Here is a 26,779-nt window from a genome sequence, read left to right as displayed (position 1 = left end):
AGCACCAATCAAAGCTTCCAATTTTGTTTAAAAGGTTTGTAACAACGGAGATCCAGGGGGTGGGCCTTATTACTGGCCGGGCCTTATTAGCTGCATATGCCTTACAAAAGCTCAATAATTATAAATAGTTTAATTGATGCAGGGCCACATTTACTACTTCTAACCCCCCCGCATGTAGGCCTAGCATATTTAGTTTGTGCAGCGTTTTCGGCTTGTAATTTTACATTCAAGCTAACATTTAATATTTAAATTTTTTTGCCATATTTGCAAAATTTTCTCTCTTAGTTCAACCACATTTTATTCACCTAACTAGCGCTGTAGGCTTAACTGTAGCATGCATAGTTTTATAAGTGGATTAAGGGAGTAAAAATCTTTTATGCGAAATGTCCATAAAAAAACTAATTACAATGTATCATAATATTTGAAGTAACACTGAAAAGCCCAGTAGGCTAAACTACCTCAGATAGATTTTGGAAGCTCTAACCTGCTGAAAGGCTACATAATAGCCTACCAGGTTATACAAACTTTCAAGAAATAAATTATTGAAATCCTTCTATGATCGTGAATGATTTTTTTTAATACAGTAGGCTAACTAATTTTAAATCAAACTATTACCCAAATCTAATTTTAATTTGATGAATTTGGTTACATACAAAGTGTGCATCGTGGTAAAAAAAAACATTGTTCATGCACCAAAATTATGACCGAAACAAGATTAGCTTATCTATTGTATTTGTCAAATTTTTCTGTGAGGCAAACCCCTCTGTCCAACTTTACTTTTTCAGACATTAAGTTTTGCATTGTCCATTTGTCTTATAAATTTTGCTTTGTTAAAATTCTGACCCTTCCGAAAGTTTTTTCCAGATCCGCTACTACTGCATTGACGCATATTTACTATTTTTTTCTAAAAAATCTTAGAGTTGTTCACTCTTTGCTGAAATGATGCATCTTTGCTTACATTGAAAGAGTACGCGACTGTAACTGAGCGCTTTCTTGTCCTATTTTTAACTAGGTTTAGTTACCAACACTTCCAAAATGCACCCGCAACATTTACTTATTTCTGCCAGTCCACCGATAAGATTGTTCTTGTGACTTGTTTCGGTTAGGGACGCAAGTTGTCGCAAAGCCATTCCAGGAACATAATGAACACTTCTGTAAGTTGACTACCGGAGATAAACTTTCAGATGAAAAAAAAAACAATGCTCTTTTTGCAGGTTATCGGTTGTAACATGGTACTTCTGCTTGGCGGTTAGGCATATCCACTAGACATAAAATCAAGATACACTACGGTATATTATTCTTTCAACTTACAACACTAGTTGAAAACGCAAATAGATACAACGGACCTATAAAGTGCAGGTTATAGGCTGTCGCTTAGGTAAGTTTTTGGGTTCAGCCATCAAACTATACCAGTTCAACATCACAGCAGCAATTCAATGCAACTACACACGACCGGAAATTTCTTTTACAATAATTTAGGCCTAATCAGGATTCGTGGAGGCAAAGATTTCAGAAACAATTGAAATAAATGTTAAAAGTTTCTTTATGAAACACTGGTTAAGTGACCGTGTAATATGATCAAGAGTCAGACACAGACAAGTTTAAAACGAAAGAGTTCTTGCAAGTTGCGAAATTTGAGCTACAAAGCTAAAGTGGCAACGAAATTGCTTTCAAAACAACAGAAGGTGCCCATAGCACATATTAGTATAAATCTGCAGGAAATAAAACACGATAGTAGAAAAAAACAACACATTAGCCTAATACGTCACTGTGACGCACATATAAATAGCTTAAAGAAAAAAACGAGTGTTTTTATCGTTTAGTCCATAAAATACGCAATTTCGACAACAGAGAAAAGTAGTCCAATTAAATGGTTAACAGTAGCCTATGCTTCAGTTCAAAATAATTGAATGCCACTAAAAGATCGACTTAAAAAACAGGCAAGTCGAGACAGCACAATGCATCATTTTAACGTTGATACAAAGCAAAAACAGTAAATCTTTGCACGTAGACAAACCCCGACAGCAAAATCTGACATTTTTACATTGATTTAACGTCTGCAGACATTGAATCAATGTAAAAATGACGGATTTTGTTGTTACTTCTAAGAATTCAAATTTACTACATCTGCGCTAAATATTGAATAGCACAAAACTTCTTTCAATGACTAAAATTTCGGAATAAGCTTAGAATTGACCCTTGCCTAACAGTTTAAAGAAAGTTTCCAAAATATAGAGAACTTTGCTTAGCATAGGTACTTAGATCCAAAGCCCCGGGCCTATATCAAAACGGGAAAACACAATGAACTAAACCCAAAAATAGATGTTTAAACTCATGATTTTGTTTCAGAAAAATTGATCAGTGTAATAAATTTCGGACCAACAAAAGAATTAATGCTTTGATGCTGTTTCATGATTTGCAAAAATGCTGTAAAGACTAACAGCTGGTTGTTTGGCGATTATCCCAGACAGCAAAATCATTCATTTTTACATTGACTCAACGTCTACAGACGACTTTTCTATCTGGAGTCCCATAAAACTTGAAGAGTCGAAGGTTTGATATTGCCGCGTTATCTCAAACCGCTACGCAACTACAGTGCGGTACAAGAAATCAGTCAATCACTAACCATTTCAGCTTCTTTACACCAAAGCTGTTCAGTGTTCACAGGGCTGTGGAGAGGATACTTTCCGGCCCAGTACCAATAAAATCCTTGGGGCCTAAACCAGGACATTTATTTCTTCATGTCTCCGGGACCCATCAAAAGATTCCAGGTTCCTAAAATTATCTCGGGTCGAGTTCAAAAGTACCCCTGAACTTCCCTGTGAACGTTGCTGTCTGCACATGACCGACGTTGCGGGTAATGGGGCTGTCACTGCTGATTTTATGGCATCCATAAACTGTATTCCTACACAAAGCTTATATCAACACGAACAGTTTTTGATGGTTACGAACACTGTTTACAAATAAATAATGATATAAATAAGAAACGCACGAAGCTGTTGATAATAAAAACGCTACAGCTATCTAGAAGAATAGCTTTTTTTTACTGTTAAATGTATCGCGAAAATATTTGCTCTGTTCAGAAAAATAGCCGAAGTTTCTCTTCATTGTTGAATACACAGCTTAACACGATTTCAAAGACAATTCACATCAATTTTATACCAATTGGTCACAAGTGGTGAGTTTTTGAATAGTAAAAACCTAGCACAATGGTGGTGTAAATCGTGAAGGTATGATTGCAACTATAGTCAACAAAGAGGTAAAAGTACCCAACAGGTTTTCAATTTTTGAATAAATACACCACTACTGGGAGACCCAAAAAGAGGTTTACAATTACCATCGTTTGTGTGCTTGAAATTACTTGCTAAGTACAATCAGCATAATGCATTTCTCAGAGTATGAATCTCATTAGGATTTACACCTGCTTGGAATTTATTCTATAGTTAAAGTTTCAAATAAACACTAAATAGTCTGCGTGAAAACTGTAAACCTATTTTTGGGCAACACTGTACTGTATGACAACAATTTCATAAAATATGTCTTATTCACTAGAAACGATCTGACCACAAAACTATATCCATTCGAAGTTGTATCCTTATGGAATATCACATATCATATCGGAGTTATATCCATTCAAAGTTAAATTAACGTAAGGGTGATGTAAAAATATGATATAAACACTTGAAAGAGACTTCAAGTAAGGTAGGCCTACATGTTAAACAATAAATCAAATAGAATTGCGTTTGTATTGTATTCTAGCAATGGATCCTAATCCTAGGTCTATTGATGGATGTACGCCTACATGCTGAAGAATGTTGTTTTGCGATGTCTAGACAGTGAACGTCATTGACCAAACAAACACATTCACAATCGCTGATAACAATCTGAAAGTGAAAAAGAATACAAATCGAAAGTAGGGAATTTAATAGGAAAAAAAATTGTTGAAACAATTGAAAGCGACGTCTTTGTGTCGCGCCAGCGACAACACTGTCACAGGGCACCGCGCCCGCTCGTTGCCATGGAAATGGGACTTTCCAATTTGAAAATTTATTACTATTTTGATTTCTTTTTGTTGCGTTTCAACATGGTGGCCTGTAAAATTAAAAAAAGGATCATTTTTTAAATCTAGGCATTTAAGAATACCAAAACGTATATCAAATACTTACACACAAAGTACAAGATCTCACATATGGAATATTCATGAAGAATTCGAAAGAGCACAGAAAGGACACCACTGAGCAATCAATATAACATTTACTGTCACATAAAAAATGCACCATCTCAAGTTTCACTTCAATAACGTTAGGACACACTTATGCAACCAGTCCTTGATTACATTGATTCAACGTTTGCCGAGGTTGAATCAAAGACTGATTTTGTGGCTGGGTTCTAAGTCTTTAACCGTTTAACTTACTCAAAGGGTGAATTTGTAGCTTTTTCATGCAAAATTGCAACCCGAGCTCTTAAAACTGTGAAAACATCACCAAACCTGAAGAGGAGAAACGGATATGATAATTTCTCCAGGAGGTTGCATCCATGGCTCTCCATCTATCTGGACAGCAACCTCCGCCTTGAGAGTAATACGTATGAACGATCCTTGAGCTATCCTGATGCCAGTACGCAACCCACTGTACATTTGACTCTGGATGAAAAGAAAACTCTTCATTTTTCTTGTCGTTGAGGAAGACCCTTTCTTGTCATTTCTATATTATTTTACAACGTTGGTAGTTGCAATGGCAACCATTAAGCCTTCATAAGATTTATTGTCACCAAGAATGACAGTGTTTTCAATGTAATCGCATTTATGTAAGGACACAACCAGACATATAGTTATGTCAATACACACAAAAAGCGACACATCAGACGGTCTCGTCTCCTGAAATGGGCATGGCTAGCGGACCAGCAGCTGATGGCAATCTTAGTAGTGAATACAATTGGAGATTAGCCATCCATAGTGATATATAATTATATATCGTTGTGTTTTGTAGTAATCATTTCGTTTTGTAGTAACAAAACCTTTCAGCCAATTACACGCTTTTGTTTCATAAAATCCAATGCTTTATATAACAGCAGAGGGCCATTATTTGCCATTCATAAGAAATAGAAAGTATTTAAAACTATCTCACCATATGAGCAACGCCACCAACCCCAACCACCTCCAACATACCATCACCAAACGACGGTGGCTGAAACCTTTTGCTCACCCCAGAGCCCCAAGCATTAGCCCCACTGGCCCAACTGAAATAAAAACAATTGTTAAGAAACAAACGGACTGATGAACACTTAAGCAACACGTGAAGTTGCTGGACATTAAGTTGAACATGTTGCAACAGGTGAAGAATGTCTGTAAATATGAATGGCAACAAAAGTAAAGGGTGCAGTAAAAGTATGTTATGAATGTGTAGCAGTAAAAGCATGGTACAGAAATGGGGCACTTAATTAAAGTATAAAACAGTAGAGGGAGGTACTTCAAGGCAGACAGAAACAAAATTGAATACTTTGATTGCAACAACACATTAAAAAATTAAAATAAACCAAAAACAATTAGAAAAATCGATCGATCAAACCACAGCAACGTTTGATATTTTATTTTACCTGCCGATGTTGAGAAAAATAAGGCCCCGTACTGAGGGCAAGGTAGTGGGGTTATTGTCAACCTTCAAGTCGATGACGTGATTGAGGTTTACAGACCTGCTTGTCATCTTTTTCAAACCCGCTTTAAAGTAAATCGCTTTGTTTTTGAACCTGAATTTGGAAAATCGATAAATTATTTATACTCATGATATCGATTTTACGAAGAAAAACTTATCACAGACTTTAGATACAAAAAACGGTAATGTGGTTTGGTTTTTTCATAATCACTGTTTCTACTCAAGTTATGCTTGGTTAAAGACAGTAGTCACTACTTTTTTTCAAATGAGTGCAAACTATGACAAAAGAAAGTTCGCAAGCTAGTACCAGTAGCCTACACACTTTGTTCAACATAGTTCAGCAGGATAGACTGTGATCGCTCCTTCTATAGCCTGAAGTAACCTGCTTGTAAAATCAAGTGCATTACACACGTGTACGCGTTCGGACATTGCAGGTGGAAAAGCTACGGAGAGTCATAACCTCAAACCTTAGCACACTCAAACTTGTCACATTAAAATACTCTTCCAAAAGGCATATATAGTTGAAAAATTTTTCTAGAAAGCAAACGGTAAATGAAGTATCTAAAATGCGTCTCCAACCGAGTTTAGTCATCCTATTTAGCTGTATGTTTTTGTTGTTCTTGAAATGTTGGAAAGTGTACGATCTTATTCATTTCGTGATGCGCTAGGCCCTAATTTCCCAACTCCTGATTAAAGTCAGTATATAGAAGACACAGACCATCACTTCATTAACCAAATAAACGCAAGGAAGCTCACCGGACGAAAATACCAACAACACTGCAAAGCAGTGAACCATACTAAAGCTGGAAATATTTAAAAAGCAAAGCGCACTTTAGATCAAATGCTTGGCTTCTACCAAAAGCGAACACTGGTCGTGTGAAGGGATGCAGCCTCCGCATCGTGAAATAACCCGCTTTAATTAGCAGACAACCTCATCTACAACCAAACCTACAAGGTTTAATAAAATTATGTCGGTTAAAAAGTTGATGAAATGCGTCATCTGGTTACTCTATCTACTGGAGCATGTAATGGCAACAATACAATACTGTAATCATCCACAACATGTCATTATATTAATACTAGTAAATTTGACTGCAGACAAGTTAGGCTAGAAAATAAGAACTTGATTGGGATGACGATGCCATAATAATTTAGAAATCTTGTGAAGGGGACACCCGAAACAGCAAAATCCATCATTCTTGCAATGACAAGTTGAAGCAATGTAAAAATGACAGATTTTGCTGTCTTGAAGTTCTAGCTTTTAACGAGAAACTGGCACTAAAGTCAAAGCCGATTGCCCAAATCTTGAGAATATAAAACAAGGAATAGCCTCTAAGATTAAATGAACTTTTGTTCGCTGTCGAATAGAGGAACTTCCTTTTCAAATACTGATCAGGGTATCGCCTGATTAAGAGCGTTAATATACATAAACTACGTTACTTGTTGTGCTGATATGTCAATCATTCTCATAGTGTAGTTGCGTTTGTTGATAATATGATTAATGTAAATAAGAAGATGGGATGCCGTGCAAAGGAAATTTAGGTTAATGTCAATAAATAACATTAATAATAAACAGAATGCATCGCTGTTTTTGCAGTGCGCATAAACCTGGCAAGAAAAGAAGACTGGGTCGTTTGAAGAACACACTTTAGAACTAACACACAGAAATAGATCTTACAATACTGTCAGCTTTAAAAAAAAAGCAGGACAGCGTGAAACCATGATTGACTTTTGGCATTAAGATACATCAATCAAACCCATATGTGGAAGTAACACCTTTCTACTGGGTTACACTTACAAATTATAACAGAGCGCTCAACTGGCAATACTGCAAAAGCAACGTTTTTGGCAAATAATATCACTTCTGTGCCCAATGTATATATCAGTCAATAAAGAAGCAACTTTAACAACTTTATAATCAACTTGACGGCTGTGTGGCCGAGTGGTAAGGTCACGTGTACGATCAGGAGGACCTCGGTTCAATACTCAATGAAGACACAAGGCTCCACGCTGACAAGAACAAATATTTTCAGGCAATAATTCTTTGCCTTCTCGTTTGCTTCATCAAAAGAAATAACAGATATGTAAATCTGAATGCGGAAAAAAATAAATAAACAAGTTCATACCTGCTGGTACATTTTTCAGGGTTTTCTTCTCTGGCTAGGTGGAAGGCTAAATTGACCTCGGCATCGATTCCAATGCCAAAGTAATTGGTCATGGCTAACATTTTGACGTCATCGTTTGGTTCCTGTAATGCAGGGGATGGTAACAACCCAGACAGCAAAATCCGTGACTTTTACACTGCAGACGTTCAATTAAAGTAAAAATGACGAATTTTGTTGTCTGAAAAGCTGCAGAAACAAGTGAAATCCTTGTGGTAACGAGACGTGATAGAAAACTATTTAACGATACTAAAAGATCAAAGCAAGTTGTACAAAACGAACCTTTGCACAATACAAAAAATGGGTCTTTCGGAAGTAATTTATCTTGTTAAAGTACACACTGAGCAAATGCATTTTAACTACCGAAAGCCATTCTGCATATAGTAAGTTAGTTTATGATCAATGAACACAAAAACACCTTCAGCATCAACCAGTAAGTAGCAAAATTGTAAACGATGCAAGACAACGAAAGAGTAAAAAAAACGTTCTCTATGTCTGTTTAACCACGTTAGACCAACACTCGAAAGGTTCTCGGATCAACACTCAAAGAGAGCACCAGGCTATGTCTTTGACAAGACACTTAACGGCAATCTTAAAGGAGAATACGAAGGTTGACTTCCGGCCTTTCCATCCGCTACTAAACTTATTGACCATCAAGCAAATCTGTCCTTTCAACAATCATTTAACGCCAGCTGACATTGAATCAATGTCAAAAGAATAGATTTGGTAAATTGGGTGTGCTTAACCACCCATACATCAAATCCCGCGTTTTTACATTGATTCAACGTCTGCAAACGTTGAATCAATGCAAAATTGATCGATTTTGTTGTCTGGGTAGTGGAACTCGCTCGCTTACCGGCGCCACTATCTGAGGCGCTGAAGAACACATGGGAAGAGATAACTTTTTCCCACATGGCAAAGTTTTCTTCGTTTTTATGTTCGATTCTGAGACAAACCTGTGATACCTCGGAGTTACTGTTTCTGTATTTCTGAAAAATAAAAAATCTGTAAAAATATAAACATAACTCATCAGATTTCCAAAAGCCTACAGATTTTAATCGCAAGGATTTCATGTATTTTATGTTTATTTGGTGATGCAAACCATTCAGAACAGATCAACAAAAGGAAAAATTAAAGTTGCAAACTCGGCCAAGACAGTAAAATACACAGACGTTGAATCAATGTAAAAATGACAGATTTTGCTGTCTGGGGGTGGGAACATGGTTAAAAGTCGAAACAAAAACAGCTGGAGACCTATAAAAGTTTTGAGAAAGATACTGGCTTCTCTTGAGAGGCAAAATACTTTTAGACGGTGTTACTTCAGCGGACGGTGCATCATTATTAAAGTTTGAAAAGATAACATGGAAAAACTATAGTTGCATATTGGTCACTATTAAAAATAACTTTTGCAGTCTCGTGTACAAAAAAAAATAAAAAACCACCAATGTGCGTAAACAAGTGGTCACAGCACGCGCTAAAGCGTGTAACAATGTTGGAATGATAGACTTCCGGTGGATCGACGCAGCTTACCCACAATCAGAGTTTCCAAGCACATTCCCGTTCATTTCAACAAGCACTTTATATACTTTACTTGACAGTGCATGCACAACGTAAAACAATGGCTGAAAAAAGTGCTGACAAAGGTTTTCCGGCGGATTATTCTTAATGTACCAGCACGTCACAGCGTTCAAGGCACTTTGCAAGTATTTTTATAGACAATGCACGGCTAGTTTCTTTAATACAAGATCGAATAATGTTTCACACGTTGCGTACTTGTGCAATTTTGGTAGGAAGGTTGTTTTTCTCAATCATATGCCTACCAAACCACACAATTCAACAACAGGTATTGAATAGAAAAGACAAACAAAAAGTGTGAATGCTTCCAACTACAAACAATTTACACATATAACGAGATCACAAAGCAAGACAGACCATATTTCTGCCCAAATAAAAACAAAAGCCTAGAAAATTTCCGCACGTAGCGAGTGCAGCATGGAGGAAAAGACTGCCGACCTCATAATCAACTGCACAATGTACTATAATTACCAAATAACACAATTGGCTAATTATCACATACCCTTATATTCGCTCAAGCCACTACTATTAGTCGAGGGTGGTAAAAGCAGGGTCCCTCGACCCTGGGAGGGGCGAAACTGAAGACAAACAGTCAAAAATAAAAACAATTAAATATTCATATCATTGTACTGCACTATACGGAGATTGAAACGCCCCAAAGTCTGAGTTTGGGTTTGTGTGCATCGGATTTGAAATAAAAAATATCCAGTGACCGAAACATAACATTGAGGGAGCAAAACAACACAGCGATTGCACAATTAATCGTTTTTTTTTTGAGAGAGGGGATTGCTTCAGAAAACTTTTTACTTTCCACAAATAATTTTTATGTGAACTTTCTTCGGCTGACAACTTGCATGATCATGACGTAAATTTTAGAATTTACGTCAGAGCCAATCACAGACGCACATGAGGGTTTGAAAAAAAAACCTTTAAAAAGCGTTTGCGTTTGATTGTGACCACCACCTGTTGTCATGCAGTAACATATTGCAAGCAGCTTTAATAGAAATGGTGTTGCTATTTTTGTGAAAGCTTCAAAGATTAACCTCACAGGGTTTCCTGGACGCACTCTAGTACCATGATTAACAACAACAATGGCGTCTTTCCGCGTGGCACAGATAAACAATATTCTCGAAGACTGAGCAGTGAGCATCTTCGCAGATTACACTTTTCACGTATATACGTCATTAAAAAAAAAACAAGGTTAAGCTATACGGGCAGCGCGTTCCTTGTGTTTAACAACAAAGAAACAATGAGATATAGACAGTTTGAAATTTGTGGTAATTATGCTTCTTGAATGCAAAACAGCTGCAGATGTTTGGGTGAACTTTCAAAAAAAAACCTTAGAAATAAAGAAAATTCCCAAAGACAAATTGTTCATAAATTTACTGAGTAGTTTTTTTAGATCTATACCACTTGCTAAAGTAAATCAGTTTTAAAAAAGGCTTGTATAGCTTGTTGTAGGCTTGCATAGCCGACAACATTCGCAATTTTGTTTTCTTTTATATCCTGCTAAATGCCGTGTTATTACCTGGTTTTATTTGCTTATACGTGATCTCTAAAAATCAAGTTTTAACGTTTTTTTTTGAGGAAACGTTACCGGGTCTGTTTGTGTTGTTAACATTTTTGTAAAGTTATTTATAATTCCTTTAATTTTGATGTCAATTACAAACTACAGAAACTGGACAAACATTCAACGCATAAATAACCTACCCAGTGTCTGACAGCTGCAGATTTACAATGTTGTCTGTGATTCCATCCAGCTGTTCATCCTCTTCTTGCACATCAACATCCGATAATCCGCTCTTTATGGAAGAGGTCTCGGAGCTATTTCCCTTTTCAATGTCATCAGCTAGCCTTAAAAAATGGGTCTTGTCCCGCCACCGTAAATTTACTTCGTCGTTGTCATTTTTACTTTCCTCGACACCAATGAAGGGCCCGAAGTCGACATCACTTTCACTCAGGACTTGAACTACTCTGTGCTTTGCACTGTTTCTTGACTTGGGGTGGCGAGAAAGTTTTGGAGAAAAATTTTCTGTAACAGAGTCAGATTTCGATACGTCACCGGCAGTGTTGTCACGCGTCGAAGTACAATTGTCTATTTTTGTCGTTTTGCCGTTTGTTAAATCTTCAACAGTTGACCCTGAGTTAAAGTTGTCATCGCATTTCGAAAATGTTTGTTCAACAGAACCGTCCACAGCTAAACCTTCTTCAACATTAGACGGAGGTTTAGAAATATTGACGGCTTTAGTCAGACATGCCACGTCTTCGGACGAACCCATTTCTTTCCTTGTTGTTTCTGATTCAATGGATACGGTCTCCGGGGAGTCTCTTGATGATGAAAACGTTAACGGAACCAAGTTACGCACCCCGGTCTTGCAACGCACCGCAGAGTTGGGACCCACCCCACCGATGCTCATCACGATGTTGATCGGCGAACCCGATCGCGAGGGTTCGGGGGCGTCGTCTTTGAAAGAAACGGCGTTTGAAAGCAAAAGAGGGTCAGGAGAACTGAGTTTGTCTTGGATGGACGAATCGAACATGATGTTCCACCTGTCCATTTTCACCGGATGTGAATCTTGAACCTGAAATGAAAGCAAAAAGATATCAAGGTCTTGTCATCAGATCCCGTTTACATCCAGGTCCAATGTAGTTCAACCTAATCGCTTTTCCAGATGGCAAATAATTCTACTTACACACGGTACAACTTAACTATCAGAGTCTCGTGGTACCAACTGTACTGAAAATCTTCGGAACGGCCCGTTTCGGTGAGTCCGATTTGGTGAGTTCCCTATTCGGTGAGAGCCTTTTTTGGAGAGTTCCCTATTCCGTGATTTTTTTAATTTTTTTTTTAATAATCGGGTACCGTAGCCTAATTATCATTGCCGTTTTAGGGTTAGGCGTTAGGGTTAGGGTCTTATTTCAATGTTTAGCGACGTTAAAACGATGTAAAAGCGACAATGATAATTAGGCTATGGTACCCAATAATTATCAAAAAAAAAATTCAAAAAATCACCGAATTGGGAACTCTCCGAAAAAGGCTCTCACCGAATCGGACTCAGCGAATAGTAGCAGACCCGAAAATCTTAATATAAGCAAAAGCGTGGATATGCAATAAGATACGATCATTCAGCAAATTGTTGGCGAGACGCATAATCACGTCACTGGTCTTACATCACCTGGGATAGTATCCCTGTGACACTTCCGCCTTCCCAGCCTGACCCAAACCCCAAAACCCTGGCCAGATCGTTTCCTGTTCCCAGTGGCAGGACGGCGATTGGAGGGTGTTTGCACATCAAATGTCGTTGGACCTCTTCAAGATGAGAGAGAACCCAGCCCACTGTTCCATCCCCGCCACAAACTAGGATCCGAAATCGAGGTAGTTTCCGAAAGGCGTATAAGCTGTGACGAGATTTAAAGTTCAATTTGTGTTAATAACGTCACTGAGTGATAGCGACCATTCGCTGACTTGATGACGTATGTAAATATAATGAAGAGAAACTATGTCGGTTAATGTTATTTCCAAAAATTGCGATCAAGAAATATACTAAGCGAGAAGTATTGAATTAAACTTGCAGTTTACATATCGTGAGGCGACTCAGTGATTTGTACCCGGAAGTTTAAATTAGACACACGCTTTTAGTTGTAGTACAGAGCATAAGTCCACTTTGTAGTGGAGAGTTTTTCCCTTCTAGACTTGTCTTCCGCAAGCTTAGCTTGGTATTAGTGAATCAGCGGTAAGTGAATCGTCGTCTGCATAGCTGAGTGGTGAGAACCCTGGAACGGCAATCGAAAGGGCGCCGGTTCGACACCGCTCATGCGGCTGTGTCTTTGGCAGGACACTTAAAGGTATGTCTGAAGGTGGACACGAAGATTGGCTTCCTTCCCGTCCGCTTAATATAAATCTTCAACCACCAGGTGTAAGCCTGGATACGACAAACAAAAAAAGCGGTAAGCTTTTAAAGAAATCTTCGCCAAAGTTTAATGCACAGTATATTCGAATTCGGTTTAATCGAGATCAGTAAACAATGCGCAAATTTAAAACCTCACACGCCGCTCACCCTGGCAACGCCCCAAGTTTGTCCAAAACGAACACTTGGTATGGATTTAGCATTTGTCCTAACATTGGTGACAAATTATTTCCCTGACCACCGCCGCTCTTGCAGTTGATGAAAACCACCAAAGGATCATAGTGGTTGTCTTCTGTGCAAGGAGGCTGCATCAAACATACAACCATGTTACTTCAAACTATAAACTTGTTCATGATTACTAATGTTGTACTACACTTAAAGGCGACAATTTTGTAATGTATATTGGAATATCATACCAGTAGTTTTCCACGTAGGATGAAATTAGCATTTGACGATAGGATAGAAAATGACTGAAAATGTTTCAGAATGAGTAGTTTGAGCTTTCTTCGTCAGTGCAAACTAATTTAATATCTTTAGGTGGGATCACTACTCCTTGAATTTCCGACAATCGGTATGACTTAACTAACAATCATGTACAAATGTGTAGAAAATACTTGCCATGCTTATAAAAGGCAGCAGAGATAGTTCTGGAGACGTTCCACAAAATCTTGTTAATCGAAACAGTTTTAATGCTTGCGAGCAAGAGGTTCCACTCAAGAATGTTATGATAAAGCAACCTAGAACAAATCAATTCGGCAAGTGTAACTTTTCTTTCAACTCTGCGACAATAACTTGCTTTGGAAACATCTTGCATCGGATTCTTTTAAAATACTTAATTGTAAAAGCTTGGCAAATATAGATTAGATTCGTTTAAAGACAGGTCAGATCTTGTAAATCAAGTACAAGACAGTAAAACAAAACCTAACTCCATTGAAGAATTCAATACAGAAAATGAGTAATAACAAATATTACACAAATATTACATATAACATAATACTTAAACAATCGTCATATAATGATAATTGAACAATGCTTGCACACAACTTTAGATGAAAAACGGTTATTGTTTTATAAAATATGAAAACAATATAAACCTCACCTAATGTCGGAAATATGGGACCAACGGAAGACTTCGTTTCTGAAAAACAAGAAACGGTTGTAACTATACATTCATATAAACAGTTTCAGATCTTCACGCGCCAGATAGGCATAGGTGGGCAATTCATAGCATTAAATAAGCAATTTAAAACCAGTAACATATCTAAATTCCAAACAACTATGCGGATACAGCATCAGAATAATTTTGATGGCCTTAGTAAGCAAAATAAACTGATGACTGTCAACCCTTGAGCTAGTTATTCAACTGCATACCAAACCACTCAGAGACGAAATGTTGAATAGGACGAAAAAACTTTCGAATTCGGTAAACTCAAAACACCTTTTTCCCTAATTATCAAAACAAAAGACATACCGTAGTGATTTTGCTCTGTGTCGACAGCAACACTAATCTTTGTGATTTAAAAAGTGATATAAACATTGAAGAAAGTATGACAAAATATACATACCAACTTTGGCACACAGGGTTGCGTATGCCATGTATTGTGAAGATGGGAGATTACGTCTTAACCCTCCAACAAGGAGAACAAGATCTTTTGTCTTTGAAATATTTCGACGAATGGCTTTGTGGTGTCCTGTATGACATTTACAACCAATCAGTTCGCTATATCTTCATGCAAATAAAATTACTAATCGGAACCATCCATGAAACTGCCAAGACAGCAAAAATGGCGGATTTTCCTGTCTGGATGGTCAGTCATAAATATTTGTGCAAAATCTTTCCACAGCTTTAATTTTTCAGGAAATTGCGCAGTGGAAATTTTGTTTTCTAATACTTCCGATTTTTTGTGGTTACGTTTTGTAGTAAAAAAATCCACCTGTGTGTCATCCATGTTTGATTTCTTTCCAGCTAGTAGAGTTGCCAACTTTAAAATCATTTTAACGTCTCGTACCACTACCTACACAATGTAGGTCCTATATTATAAACTACCGGAGCTACTAAAAAGAATGCAAGCGTTGTTAAGACAAGTTATTGCAACAAAACGTAATCCGTATCTAACAAAAACTTACTGCTTTTACTCGCAGCGGGTTCGCTTGATGTTTGTAAATGAGGCACCATATCTGAAATGCATATAAAAAGTTACATTTCATAAGTGCAAGGATGTGAAGACATAACCACAGGGAGTTGTATGTGTTTGAACAAGTTGTTCAGCAAGAAGCAGTATGTTGGTTGAAACGAGACAATCAGCTGCACAACGAAAGAGTACTTTTTCATGAAATATATAAAAGTGTATCAAAATACAAGTAACCTCCAAGGGTTTTGAACAACAAGAGTTTATCTAGTAAATTCACCTCAGTTGTAACATTAAAACAGTTAGAGGGTGTATGGCCAGTATAAAAATAAAACTGTTTCGTAACATCTTTAGCTACTCAAAATACATTTCAAAGAATTTTGTGCAGGCTTGTACGAATATACGTCACAGCGAGAACCGTTATTCAATCAAGCTTCGTACATCATGCTGGGCTATAAATAAATCTGTCAACATTCTTCACAAAGGACACTGCTGCTGATGCGTGAAACCAACATAAACTGGCCAATAAAAGTAAACAGAGAAAAACCACTTTGACATCAGAGTTGTGACACCGAAAGAAAACCAAGTAGAAACGCTTTGACAAACATTAGTGGGCGCTTCAGTTCAAAATACTGAATTATTAAACAGAATAGCATGAAATGCGGTTTAAAATTGTTTGTATGATATGACAAGTCAAATGAGAGTCAATAAATCAATGGTGTATACTGAATTATTCAAAGTGATAAAAGTATGTATATTTTTAATTTTTTAATACAGATATTTCAAAATTGCATGCACAATTCACAACAGCTGGAGTTTGGTCTTCTGTTGAATATAAATGCGGGTTTTGCGAAAACGTTATAATACAATTAAGTTTTATTTCATTTGTGGCGTTTAGTTAGTCAGCAGAACAATACCTCTCAGGCTCTCTGGGAAATCTAAATCGTTCGAATTGACTGTAATACGTCAGAGATAAAGTGAAGGATCACTTTCTTAACGACTGAAATGGAGCAGACCACATTCTCCAAAAGACCAGTCAATTTTATGAATTAATTACTGAGTGAATGACTTCATTGCATTACTGCACATGTGTAGTCGTGTTATAGTCGTCATAGTCGTCATCTACGTTGAATATATGTAACTCGTGACCAGCGTCACTACATAATCACCGTTCAGCGTTTTCTGGTACAGACGTTGGAATTGATTACCACCGCACTGCGCGTGTAATCAATTGAGCGTTCTGTACCACGTTCCTCAGTTGATTGTTTTGCGTTTCTTTCGTACTATATATTGCGTTGATTTTATACACTGAATGAGTAAGTAACAAGAGGTAAATGGTTTTCTCACTTGGTTGGCTATCGCTACAATTATTATTGTTTATTTTATATTAAACGTCTGGAAATACAACAGACATTTAACTGGCGTCGCCGGCAGGATCTTTACAGAATTTCTACAGGATTTAGAAACATGGAGAAACTGATCGAAGTCCTGCAACAACAAATTGCTAACCAAGAACGCCAGACGAAGGAGCAAATTGCCAGACAAGAACAACGTCACCAGGAACGTCAAGAAGAACAAGAAAGGCGCCACCAAGAACAACTACGAGAAATACGAGCCCAAACTGCGAGATCACAGCCAACAACAATACAACAACAGGTATCTTTACCTAAGTTCGTAGCGTTCGATGCCACCACTGAACTGTGGGCAGACTATTGGAAGAGGTTTAACACCTTTGTAGCAGCACATTCAGTCGCACAAGACAAAATGCCGCAGGTTTTTCTCACCAATCAATCACCTACAATCTACAAAATGTTAACAAATTTGGCTGCGCAGGAAACAAACCCAAAGGAAGTCAACGATCTCACCATGACGGAAATTACAAATTACATGGCTCAACAATTCGACCCAAAACGCTTCATCGTGAGGGAGCGATTCCGTTTCTGGAGCGAAATGAAGCGCAAGCCCGGTGAAACAGCTCAAGAACTAGCCATCCGCATACGTCAGGCAGCTGCCACCTGTGACTTCTCGTCCATTTCAAATCCATTGGACGAAGCTTTACGTACTCGTTTTATTTGTTCAATAGGTAACGAGGCTGTGCTTAAGGCGTTATTCAAAATCAGAGCTGATGAACTTACTTTCAAACGTGCGGTGGAGGTTGCATTAGAAACCGAAGAGGCAGCCAAGGTGGCCAAAGAAACTGTTTACGGCACTCCACCAGCACCAGTTGCGAAAGTAAGGACCATCAACAAACCTCCAAAAACTAGGCAACTTACAGGTACTTTCTTTACTTCTAAAAATAAAGAATGCTATCGTTGTGGTAATTCCAACCATAACGCCAATGACTGTAGGTTTAAGAAAGCCACTTGCCATTTCTGCAATATTACGGGACACTTACAGAGTGTTTGTCGAAAGAAAGCTAGACAGTTCAAACCTTCTAAGGTAAATTGTATCGAGGAAATTAACATGCTTTCTAGTTCTTGCAGAAAACCTCGAAATTCAAAGTTGGAAGTACCGATCTCCATTAATTCGGTAACCACAGACTTAGAACTGGACACTGCTACAAATGGAAATTTCCTTTCCAGCGACGTCTGGACTCGGGTAGGCGCACCTCAATTGCAAGCACCAGTGTCGCAGTTCCAATCTGCTACCAAGCATCTAGTACCAATCACGGGTTCTTTCACGGCCCAGGTAACTTGTCCTTCCACGAGAAGGTCAGATAATATTCCTTTTGTAGTCACGACAGTCAAAGGACTAAACTTGCTAGGTCGTGATGCAATTTCGTCTTTAGGAATTTCTATCGATAAATTCCTTCTGTCTAACTGTTCTACTTTACAGAGCATCCAGTCATGCGACAAGCCTGATAAGAGTCTGGAGAAGGCATGCTCCCTCTTATGTGACGAGTTCAAAGATGTTTTTAAGCCTGAACTCGGGTGCTTACGAGATTATGAACTAGACATAGATTTTAAGTCTGATGCTAAACCTGTTTTTCTCAAACCTAGGCCTGTACCTTTCGCGCTAAAGGAGGACTTAGCACAAGCCTATGATTCGGGCATTGCACGTGGTGTATGGACACCAGTTCAATTTTGCGATTGGGGCACACCGGTTGTTCCAGTCCGTAAGCCTTCAAACTCTTCAGGAGCGAAGGCCAAGTTACGCATATGTGGCGATTATTCAGTCACGGTGAACCCTTCCCTGGAGACCCATCGTCACCCGTTACCCTTACCAGAAGACTTAATGCAAAAGTTGGGTGGTGGGTACGGTTTCAGCAAGATAGACTTGGCTGATGCCTACAATCAGATTCGACTTGGTCCTGACAGTCGAAAGCGACTCGCATTAAGCACTCACCGTGGCGTACTTTTACAAAATGTTTTACCTTTTGGCATATCTTCTGCTCCAGGTTATTTTCAGAAGATCATGGACGACCTTACAGCCGACCTTCCAGGGGTTGCAGTCTACCTAGACGACATTCTTGTCAGTGGCACTACTGCTGAGGAGCATCTCCAGAATCTTAGACGGCTCCTCGATCGACTTCACTCAAAAGGCCTGAGGTGTAGGAAAGACAAGTGTAAGTTTGCACAACCTCAGGTAGAGTATCTCGGACACATTTTGTCCAGGCAGGGCATCTCCAAAGGTCCCAAGGTAAACGCCGTACTGGAGATGTCTGCCCCCACTGACGTATCTTCTCTTCGTTCGTTTTTAGGTTCCTTACAATTTTATTCGAAGTTTCTACCGTTGAACGCTTCCACTGTAGCAGAACCACTATACCATCTCACGAAAAAGGACATTCCTTGGAGATGGGGAAAACAAGAGGAAAACTCTTTTGCTCAGCTGAAGCATCATCTATCTACTGATGAGGTTCTTACACATTTCAATGCTTCACTTCCGGTAGGTATCGCATGTGATGCTTCTAGTGTGGGCATCGGTGCTACTTTGTTTCACCGTTACCCAGATGGCACAGAACGGCCTATAGCAAACGTTTCAAAGATATTAACAGCTTCGCAGAGAAACTATAGTCAAATTCAGAAAGAGGCTTTGTCGATAATTTTTGCGCTAAAGAAATTCTATCAATATCTTTTTGGTAGATCATTCATTTTGGTCACAGATCATAAACCATTGCTTAGTCTTTTTGGCCCGACCAAATCGACACCTTCTTTGGCAGCAAATCGTTTGGCTCGTTGGGCACTCTTTTTGTCGCAATTTACATACACTATTGAGTACAGGAAGACAAAAGATCATCAAAACGCTGATGCTTTGAGTCGCTTACCAGCAGGAGGGGATAAAGTCTTCGATGAAGAGGAAAGTGCGGATGACATTGATATCGTCTGTGCTATCGATGCTTTGGATTTGCAGGTCCAGACCCCAAATGCCGCCTCACTGCGTAAAGAATCTTCTAAAGATCCTATCATTTCCACGGTAATGCGTTTCATTCATGAAGGATGGCCGGCCAAGTCTTCTCCACAAGACCCGGTCGAACCGTTTCGTAAGTACGCAGACTCTCTTTCTACTTGTTACGGATGTCTACTTTACGGTTCCAGAGTGGTCATCCCGTCCAAACTTCGTCCTTCCGTCCTTCAATTGCTTCATGAAGGACATTTCGGCATTGAGAGAATGAAGCAGTTGGCAAGAACGTCCGTCTACTGGCCAAACATCGATCGAGACATAGCGGAACTTTGTCACAAGTGCAGTACCTGTGGCGAATATCAACCGCAATCTAAAACCCAGGTCCAATCATGGACGGTTCCAGAAGCACCGTGGAGTCGCTTACACATAGATCATGCGGTAGAATTCATGGGTTACCATTGGTTACTCAGCATTGATGCTTTTTCTAAATACCCATGTATTCATGCTACTACTTCCTTATCTTCAACAGCTACTATCAACCTGCTAGAAGAAGATTTTGCTCATTTCGGCTATCCCCATACTATAGTTACCGATAATGCTACTACTTTTAAATCCACAGAATTCCAAACTTTCTGTAAGGAGAGGGGTATGGTACACATCACGGGTGCACCTTACCATCCGGAAACCAATGGAGCGGCGGAGCGCCTCGTACGTACGTTCAAGCAAGCACTTCGCAAATCTTCCCTGCCCCCGAAACAAGCCGTCTTGGAATTCCTACAGCAGTATCGACGCACGCCAACTCCGAGTGGCTACTCTCCAAGCCAATTACTCAACAATCGTCAGATTCGAACCAAGATTGACACGCTTCTCCCCACACCGTCTCAAGTGGTACCCCGACAAAACCCTCACAACACGGACGCCTCCGAAGGTACAAAACGACATTTCAAACCGGGAGATCCCTGTTACGCGCTATCATTCACTCCACGACGGAGCCAGGATCCTCGTTGGGTTCCAGCCGAGGTGATCAAGCGACAGGGTAGCCGAATCTTCCTGGTACGTCTGCTGCCACATGGTCCGATGTGGAGGCGCCATATGGACCAACTGCAATCTCGCTATGCATCATCGGAGGACCAGGAGCCGGGAGAAACTCCTGCACCAACAGTCGACTCCTCCGCTGTCTCCACCTCAGCTCGAACGGATTCGGACGACACACCGACTGTACCGGAATTCGGGCCACACAACCCACGAAGGTCGAGCCGTCGCCGCAGACCTCCGGCCCGTTTCGGACTTTGAGAGTTATTGTTTAATTCGGTGTCTTGTTCATATTTTTGTTTGTGTATAAAAATTATCGGGGAGGTGTTATAGTCGTCATCTACGTTGAATATATGTAACTCGTGACCAGCGTCACTACATAATCACCGTTCAGCGTTTTCTGGTACAGACGTTGGAATTGATTACCACCGCACTGCGCGTGTAATCAATTGAGCGTTCTGTACCACGTTCCTCAGTTGATTGTTTTGCGTTTCTTTCGTACTATATATTGCGTTGATTTTATACACTGAATGAGTAAGTAACAAGAGGTAAATGGTTTTCTCACTTGGTTGGCTATCGCTACAATTATTATTGTTTATTTTATATTAAACGTCTGGAAATACAACAATGCACAATTCACAACAGCTGGAGTTTGGTCTTCTGTTGAATATAAATGCGGGTTTTGCGAAAACGTTATAATACAAAATTAAGTTTTATTTCATTTGTGGCGTTTAGTTAGTCAGCAGAACAATACCTCTCAGGCTCTCTGGGAAATCTAAATCGTTCGAATTGACTGTAATACGTCAGAGATAAAGTGAAGGATCACTTTCTTAACGACTGAAATGGAGCAGACCACATTCTCCAAAAGACCAGTCAATTTTATGAATTAATTACTGAGTGAATGACTTCATTGCATTACTGCACATGTGTCTTTTTCTCTACTGTTTCACATTTAGCAACATTAGTAACTCAAATCGAACAACATTTTGATGTACCGTAGCTGTAATTGCTTTGTAATAAATTAGCTTTAATGGAGAAGCTAGTGGATGAACGGTCAAAAACGAAGATTGATCATCACAACCAAACATTGGAAATCCTTTGCCAACTGATTGTCAGCACACTCCATTGTCAGAAAAACAATTATTAACTTTATACATATGATATAAATGTATTAGAACGTCATCGACAAACCAATAAAAAAACAATCACCATCCACACTTAACACATGCATGATAGTTCCAAAACAGGGTGCATACCCACACATGTCAAATGCCTATCATGGATTTTGACGATTAAGCAGCAAAAAAAGGATACAGCGTTATAAGGATAATATGGTAGGTAGTTAAGCTCAGGTCATGGGAGTGCATTTATTACAGAAGGCAATAAGTAGCCTACTTGTTCGAATAACTGATTGCTGAATATTAAAAAAAAAATATATATCATCAGGCCTCGAAATTCCGGCGGACATGGCGGACATGACCTCCGGAATGACCTCGAATGTCTGCCGAAGCCGACTCATTGGTCGGTCATAAATGACCGCCGCAAAATTCTTGACAAAAATAGAGCTAATGCAGCAAAAATATATTTTAAATTTGAATTGTGACAATTATTTGTTTAACGCGAACAAATACGGAGCTGAAGCAATAATTGTACAAGCAATGGCTTTAAAGATCACATTAGAGTGGCGTGGTTAACGAGCTGATGGCAAAAGTAGCCATTTTTACATCATTTCAACGCCTTGCAATGTTGCCTTGAAATAAAGTTGTCTGAACTTTTCGGCGAGATATGTATTCTAATTTTAACAATGAGGATTATTGCGTTACATTGATCATTTGTTAAAAAGAAACGTCACAGAGAAGCAAGTCTCAGCTGAGTTCCGCACGTGCTCAGGCGATTGTGGCGACCTTATTCACGCTGATAATTATAGAAATAGAATTTCTGCACAGAAGGGAGGGTGTTAGACTAACACTATTGTGTTAATTAGTTAACACTAACACTATTGAGTCACTAATGCGCATTTGTCTGGACGGTCCTGAGCTGGAGATTTACGACCACGCGCCGGCAGTAATCGCTTGGCACAACGATTCTATAACGCGAAAACCACGAAATAAGTGATGTAGTTGCTTTTGTAATAAGGAAATTTGGATTGTTGTTTTCAATTGTGTTTATTGCGTCATTACACGACTGTCATTAACGCACTGATTTATTTGCAAGCGATATACTTCAGGGTCGGTTAATTAAGCCATCAACTATTGCAGAGTTATTCTGTTGTAGAAAATCTTCTACAAACACGACTACACAATACCGTAGTGTGATTTTGTGCAAAATCTACATGCAAAAAATATGTCCGGTTGAGATATTAAATGTCCGCTGAAAGGGCCAGTCATGTAGGACATGCTTGACCGCCGGAAAAAAGTACAAATTTCGAGGCCTGTATCATACATACTTTTCACGGATTGTTGTCTAAGAGTAACATGACCTTCTTCGGTTGTGGGGATTGAAATGTAGTTGGGTGGTAAAGAAAATTCAAAGTTTGTTGTAGTGGGCATAAGACAAGATGTTTCTTCACATATCTGCATAAAAATATATCAGGTTGGTACAAACTGATCTCATGCACTGTAAAATGCAACACATTAGAAAATTAGTTAAATTAATGCTTATTTCTGGATACTGGATAGCTTCTGTGGCATGGATGGGCAAACTTTTTGAATTAGGGCTAAAAATTCGCAAAAAATTGACAGGCGGGCCATGCTAAGATATAGTAAACAATGAATGTTTATACAAGATTTATGTACAAGATTTTATATATATTTAAAATCTGCAATCTAAAGACAAGAAAACTGTATTAAATCACATTTAATTCTGGTATGAAAAATGCTCTTAGCGATCTTTTTACCATTAAGCATAAAAATTTGGTGTTAGATTGGTTGTAGTAATTCTCCAATCAGTTCTGCTGTGTGCATGCATTGAGATTTGCTAATTAATATGTCACACCTATCTGCAATACCACTAAGCATAACTTTCTTAATCTCAAAGCTTAATCAACTTAAACAGATTGTATGTGCTTGAAAATTCACGAACAAATATTCAACAATACTGAACTGTGACGAAACGACTGTGGCATACAAAAAAAAACAACAACAACAATAAATTAAATTTGTACAACAGATTGATTGTGTATGGATTTCCTTTGTCTTGTGGGGTCTCAATGATATACAAGATCAAAACAAAAAATCATTATAATAATTGCTTTACAACACTTATTATATCTACTTCTGGGGGGCCAGATTTGGTTCCCAGGCTGTAGTTTGCCGATGTCTACGTCACAGCATAATACTGATACATTCACTTTAAAAAATTCATTTCTAAACGAGAAATCTTTACATAATGGTAAAGTTACTATGGCAACCCTGATTGAAGAGTTTCAAATATCTTTTACCTCTATCATACAAAAGCATACACTGCTGCAGTAAGATTTTATGCACCAAGCAGTGCACTTTGACACTGTAATTTATAGTACAGTATATATTACCTTTGGTGTAATGTTTGGCCTATAGCGATCTATATGCAGTACACAGGTCTTGACAACGTGCAAACTGGAGGCCTGAAGGCTGATGTAATTTTGAATTTGAAATCTTAAGCTAAATTTACTTAATATCCCTTTGAAATGATAGTTTTGAGAATCCAAACTGCCAAAATGTGATCACTGAATTTCAAATCACTGCAAAAATTCAAATTTTGTGCTAAAAAATGACAAATCTTTAGCAAACACCAGTGCTGCCAGATACTTTTTGGATTTCCAGCACAGGCACCAAAATCTAGTTTGTTACTTAAATGGTAACAATAGCACTAAAGTAACTCAAAATATAAGTTATACAAAGACTATATATATTTATTAACCAATACTCAAACTATCAAGCGATTTTGGCTACTAGTAACAGATCGGCCTTCAGTCAAATTTTAAACTGCATGTTGTCATAGCCTGTATAAAGGTTGCCATGGTTTAGACTTTTTGTCATTCTTTTTCTCAACACATTAAACAAACTGAATTTAGTTCAATTTACCACATCATTATTTAGTGGAAGAAATTCTTCTTGTTGGTGAATCCGCCTCAGGGGCTTATGATCTTTAACGTCACACATTACAACAGAACTCATTTTAAAAATATGTCTTTTTACATATCTAGAAATAGCAATGTCCAAAAATATGCACCAAAATTCTAAAAGCAATACAAAAGTTAGAAATCACAACAAACAATAGAAGAATATTTCTGGAATACATCAAAGCGTAAGAACTATTAAAGTATTGAAGTCTAACAACCAAAGAAAGAATATGAGGGATAGCCTATGTCACCTTCTATCTAAAAATGATCAAAAAAACAAATTGAGCAAACTTCAAAAATTGTGATTTTTAAACATAAGTCCATTTTCTGCCACAAATTCAAGAGAAAAAATTTGTAGTGGAATTTAGTTTAGCAGGTCATGGCCCTAAGAAGGCTTGTAGGCATTTCTTTCTCGAGCGTGAAACTGCTTACTATCGTGAAAAATCAAGGGTTATAGTCAAATATGGCATCACTCTGGAATGGACGGCATGTCTTTAACAGTCTTGCCAAAGACACAGTCACATGCTCTTGAGCGGTGTCAAACTAGACATCCTAATGCATGTCGAACCAGGGCTACTGCCTCTCACCACTCGACTATGTAGGCTACTTGCACTTAAATACATTTAGACATTAAAATAATAGTGTTTACTGAAGGTTGTCTTCTCATCAGTATCTAATTTTTTTTTCACTGAATAGTTGTTTGTAACAGCATAAACAAAAGCATGATAAATAGGAATGGTATTGTCCTTTCTCACAAGTTACACTGTTAATGTTTGTTGAGACCCTGGGGCTAATGGTCAACTTTTGTTGACCCACTTGTGCCGAAAGTGAAAATACTTAAAAAAAAAATTTGAAAATTTCAGTATTGCATAATCATGACCTAAAAACATTTCACAATTATTATATTAGTACTTGTCGAGAAAAAGACCGTCCTACATATAGGACGCTAGGCAAATCCGTTATCAAATTTTGCAAGTTTCTAATGCGTAATGCGTAGGCCTAATCATTATCGCTCAAAGTGATAAATGGGAAATGTCTTGTCATCGAGCATTTTTATTGAAATGAAAGTTCACAAAATACGAAGAGGAAAATTAACAAAGCAACACATCACTGATACAAGTCACTTAGCGGATCAAAATCGCTTTGAGGCCAAATTGGCCTACGTCAAGATGCCCTCCATATAAAAACGCCAAGAGGAAACTAAAAAAATATCAAAAATTTCAGTAATTTACAATAATTATGTTATTGTTCTAAAAACAAACACAACTACTTTGTTATACAGCGTAGAAATGGTAGGGAATCGCTGTTTGATACCGCTTGATGCGTGGAAATTGATTGACGCTTTTGCTTCATTTCGCTAACATGTGTGGCGTGTGCCTGGCGACCTATATATAGGACACCTATCTTTTGAACCAATTTTCTCAAATATGTTGCTGCCAATTAAATTTAAACATTTGCTGTAAAATATGTTGATACATAACAAATAAAGACAATGACAAATATTTTTGGAAGCTTATTTGCATATGCGGGATTTATTAATATAATTCGACGTGCACTTTCAAAATTTCAGACTTAGCAAAATCGAGAAAATTGAAAATGATGTCACGTCTCAACCAAAAACGCAATTTTTGAAAAAAGTTGTGATATACCGGTGTCACAATCAATGTGCAAGGCCTCGCGTCAGGCTGCTTTGCGTCTTGACAGAATGTGCTGTTTTCATTATGGAATTCTGGTGCGGTGTGTTATTATCGGTTATGACCTGAAGTAACCTTTGTATGAGAAATCTGTATTATGTAACGTATTTCTAGAATCGTCTGTAAGCATGCAATTCTGGAATGTTCTGTTGTTTTTCATGATTTCTGAGCGTCGTTTGTCATGA

At 38.3% G+C, this 26,779-nt stretch overlaps 1 protein-coding gene across 1 annotated transcript; it reads right to left on the bottom strand.

Moving 5' to 3' along the window:
- Positions 1–1,274: 1,274 nt before the first annotated feature.
- Positions 1,275–23,250, bottom strand: LOC145782309 (diacylglycerol kinase theta-like). The gene is made up of 14 exons (XM_082594098.1): positions 23,245–23,250; positions 15,424–15,474; positions 14,862–14,987; positions 14,396–14,434; positions 13,915–14,033; positions 13,447–13,601; positions 12,565–12,787; positions 11,099–11,970; positions 8,670–8,802; positions 7,778–7,899; positions 5,596–5,745; positions 5,127–5,238; positions 4,490–4,642; positions 1,275–4,092 (listed from the first exon to the last, which is right to left on the bottom strand). Exons 2-14 carry the CDS (start codon positions 15,470–15,472, stop codon positions 4,054–4,056), a joined length of 2,292 nt encoding a protein of 763 aa, XP_082450224.1. The 5' UTR covers positions 15,473–15,474; positions 23,245–23,250; the 3' UTR covers positions 1,275–4,053.
- Between the last annotated feature and the right edge of the window lie 3,529 nt (positions 23,251–26,779).

This window comes from Aplidium turbinatum, chromosome 13, assembly GCF_918807975.1.
Source record: "Aplidium turbinatum chromosome 13, kaAplTurb1.1, whole genome shotgun sequence".
NCBI classification, from domain to species: Eukaryota; Metazoa; Chordata; class Ascidiacea; order Aplousobranchia; family Polyclinidae; genus Aplidium; species Aplidium turbinatum.
This window is presented reverse-complemented; position numbering and strand designations above follow the sequence as displayed.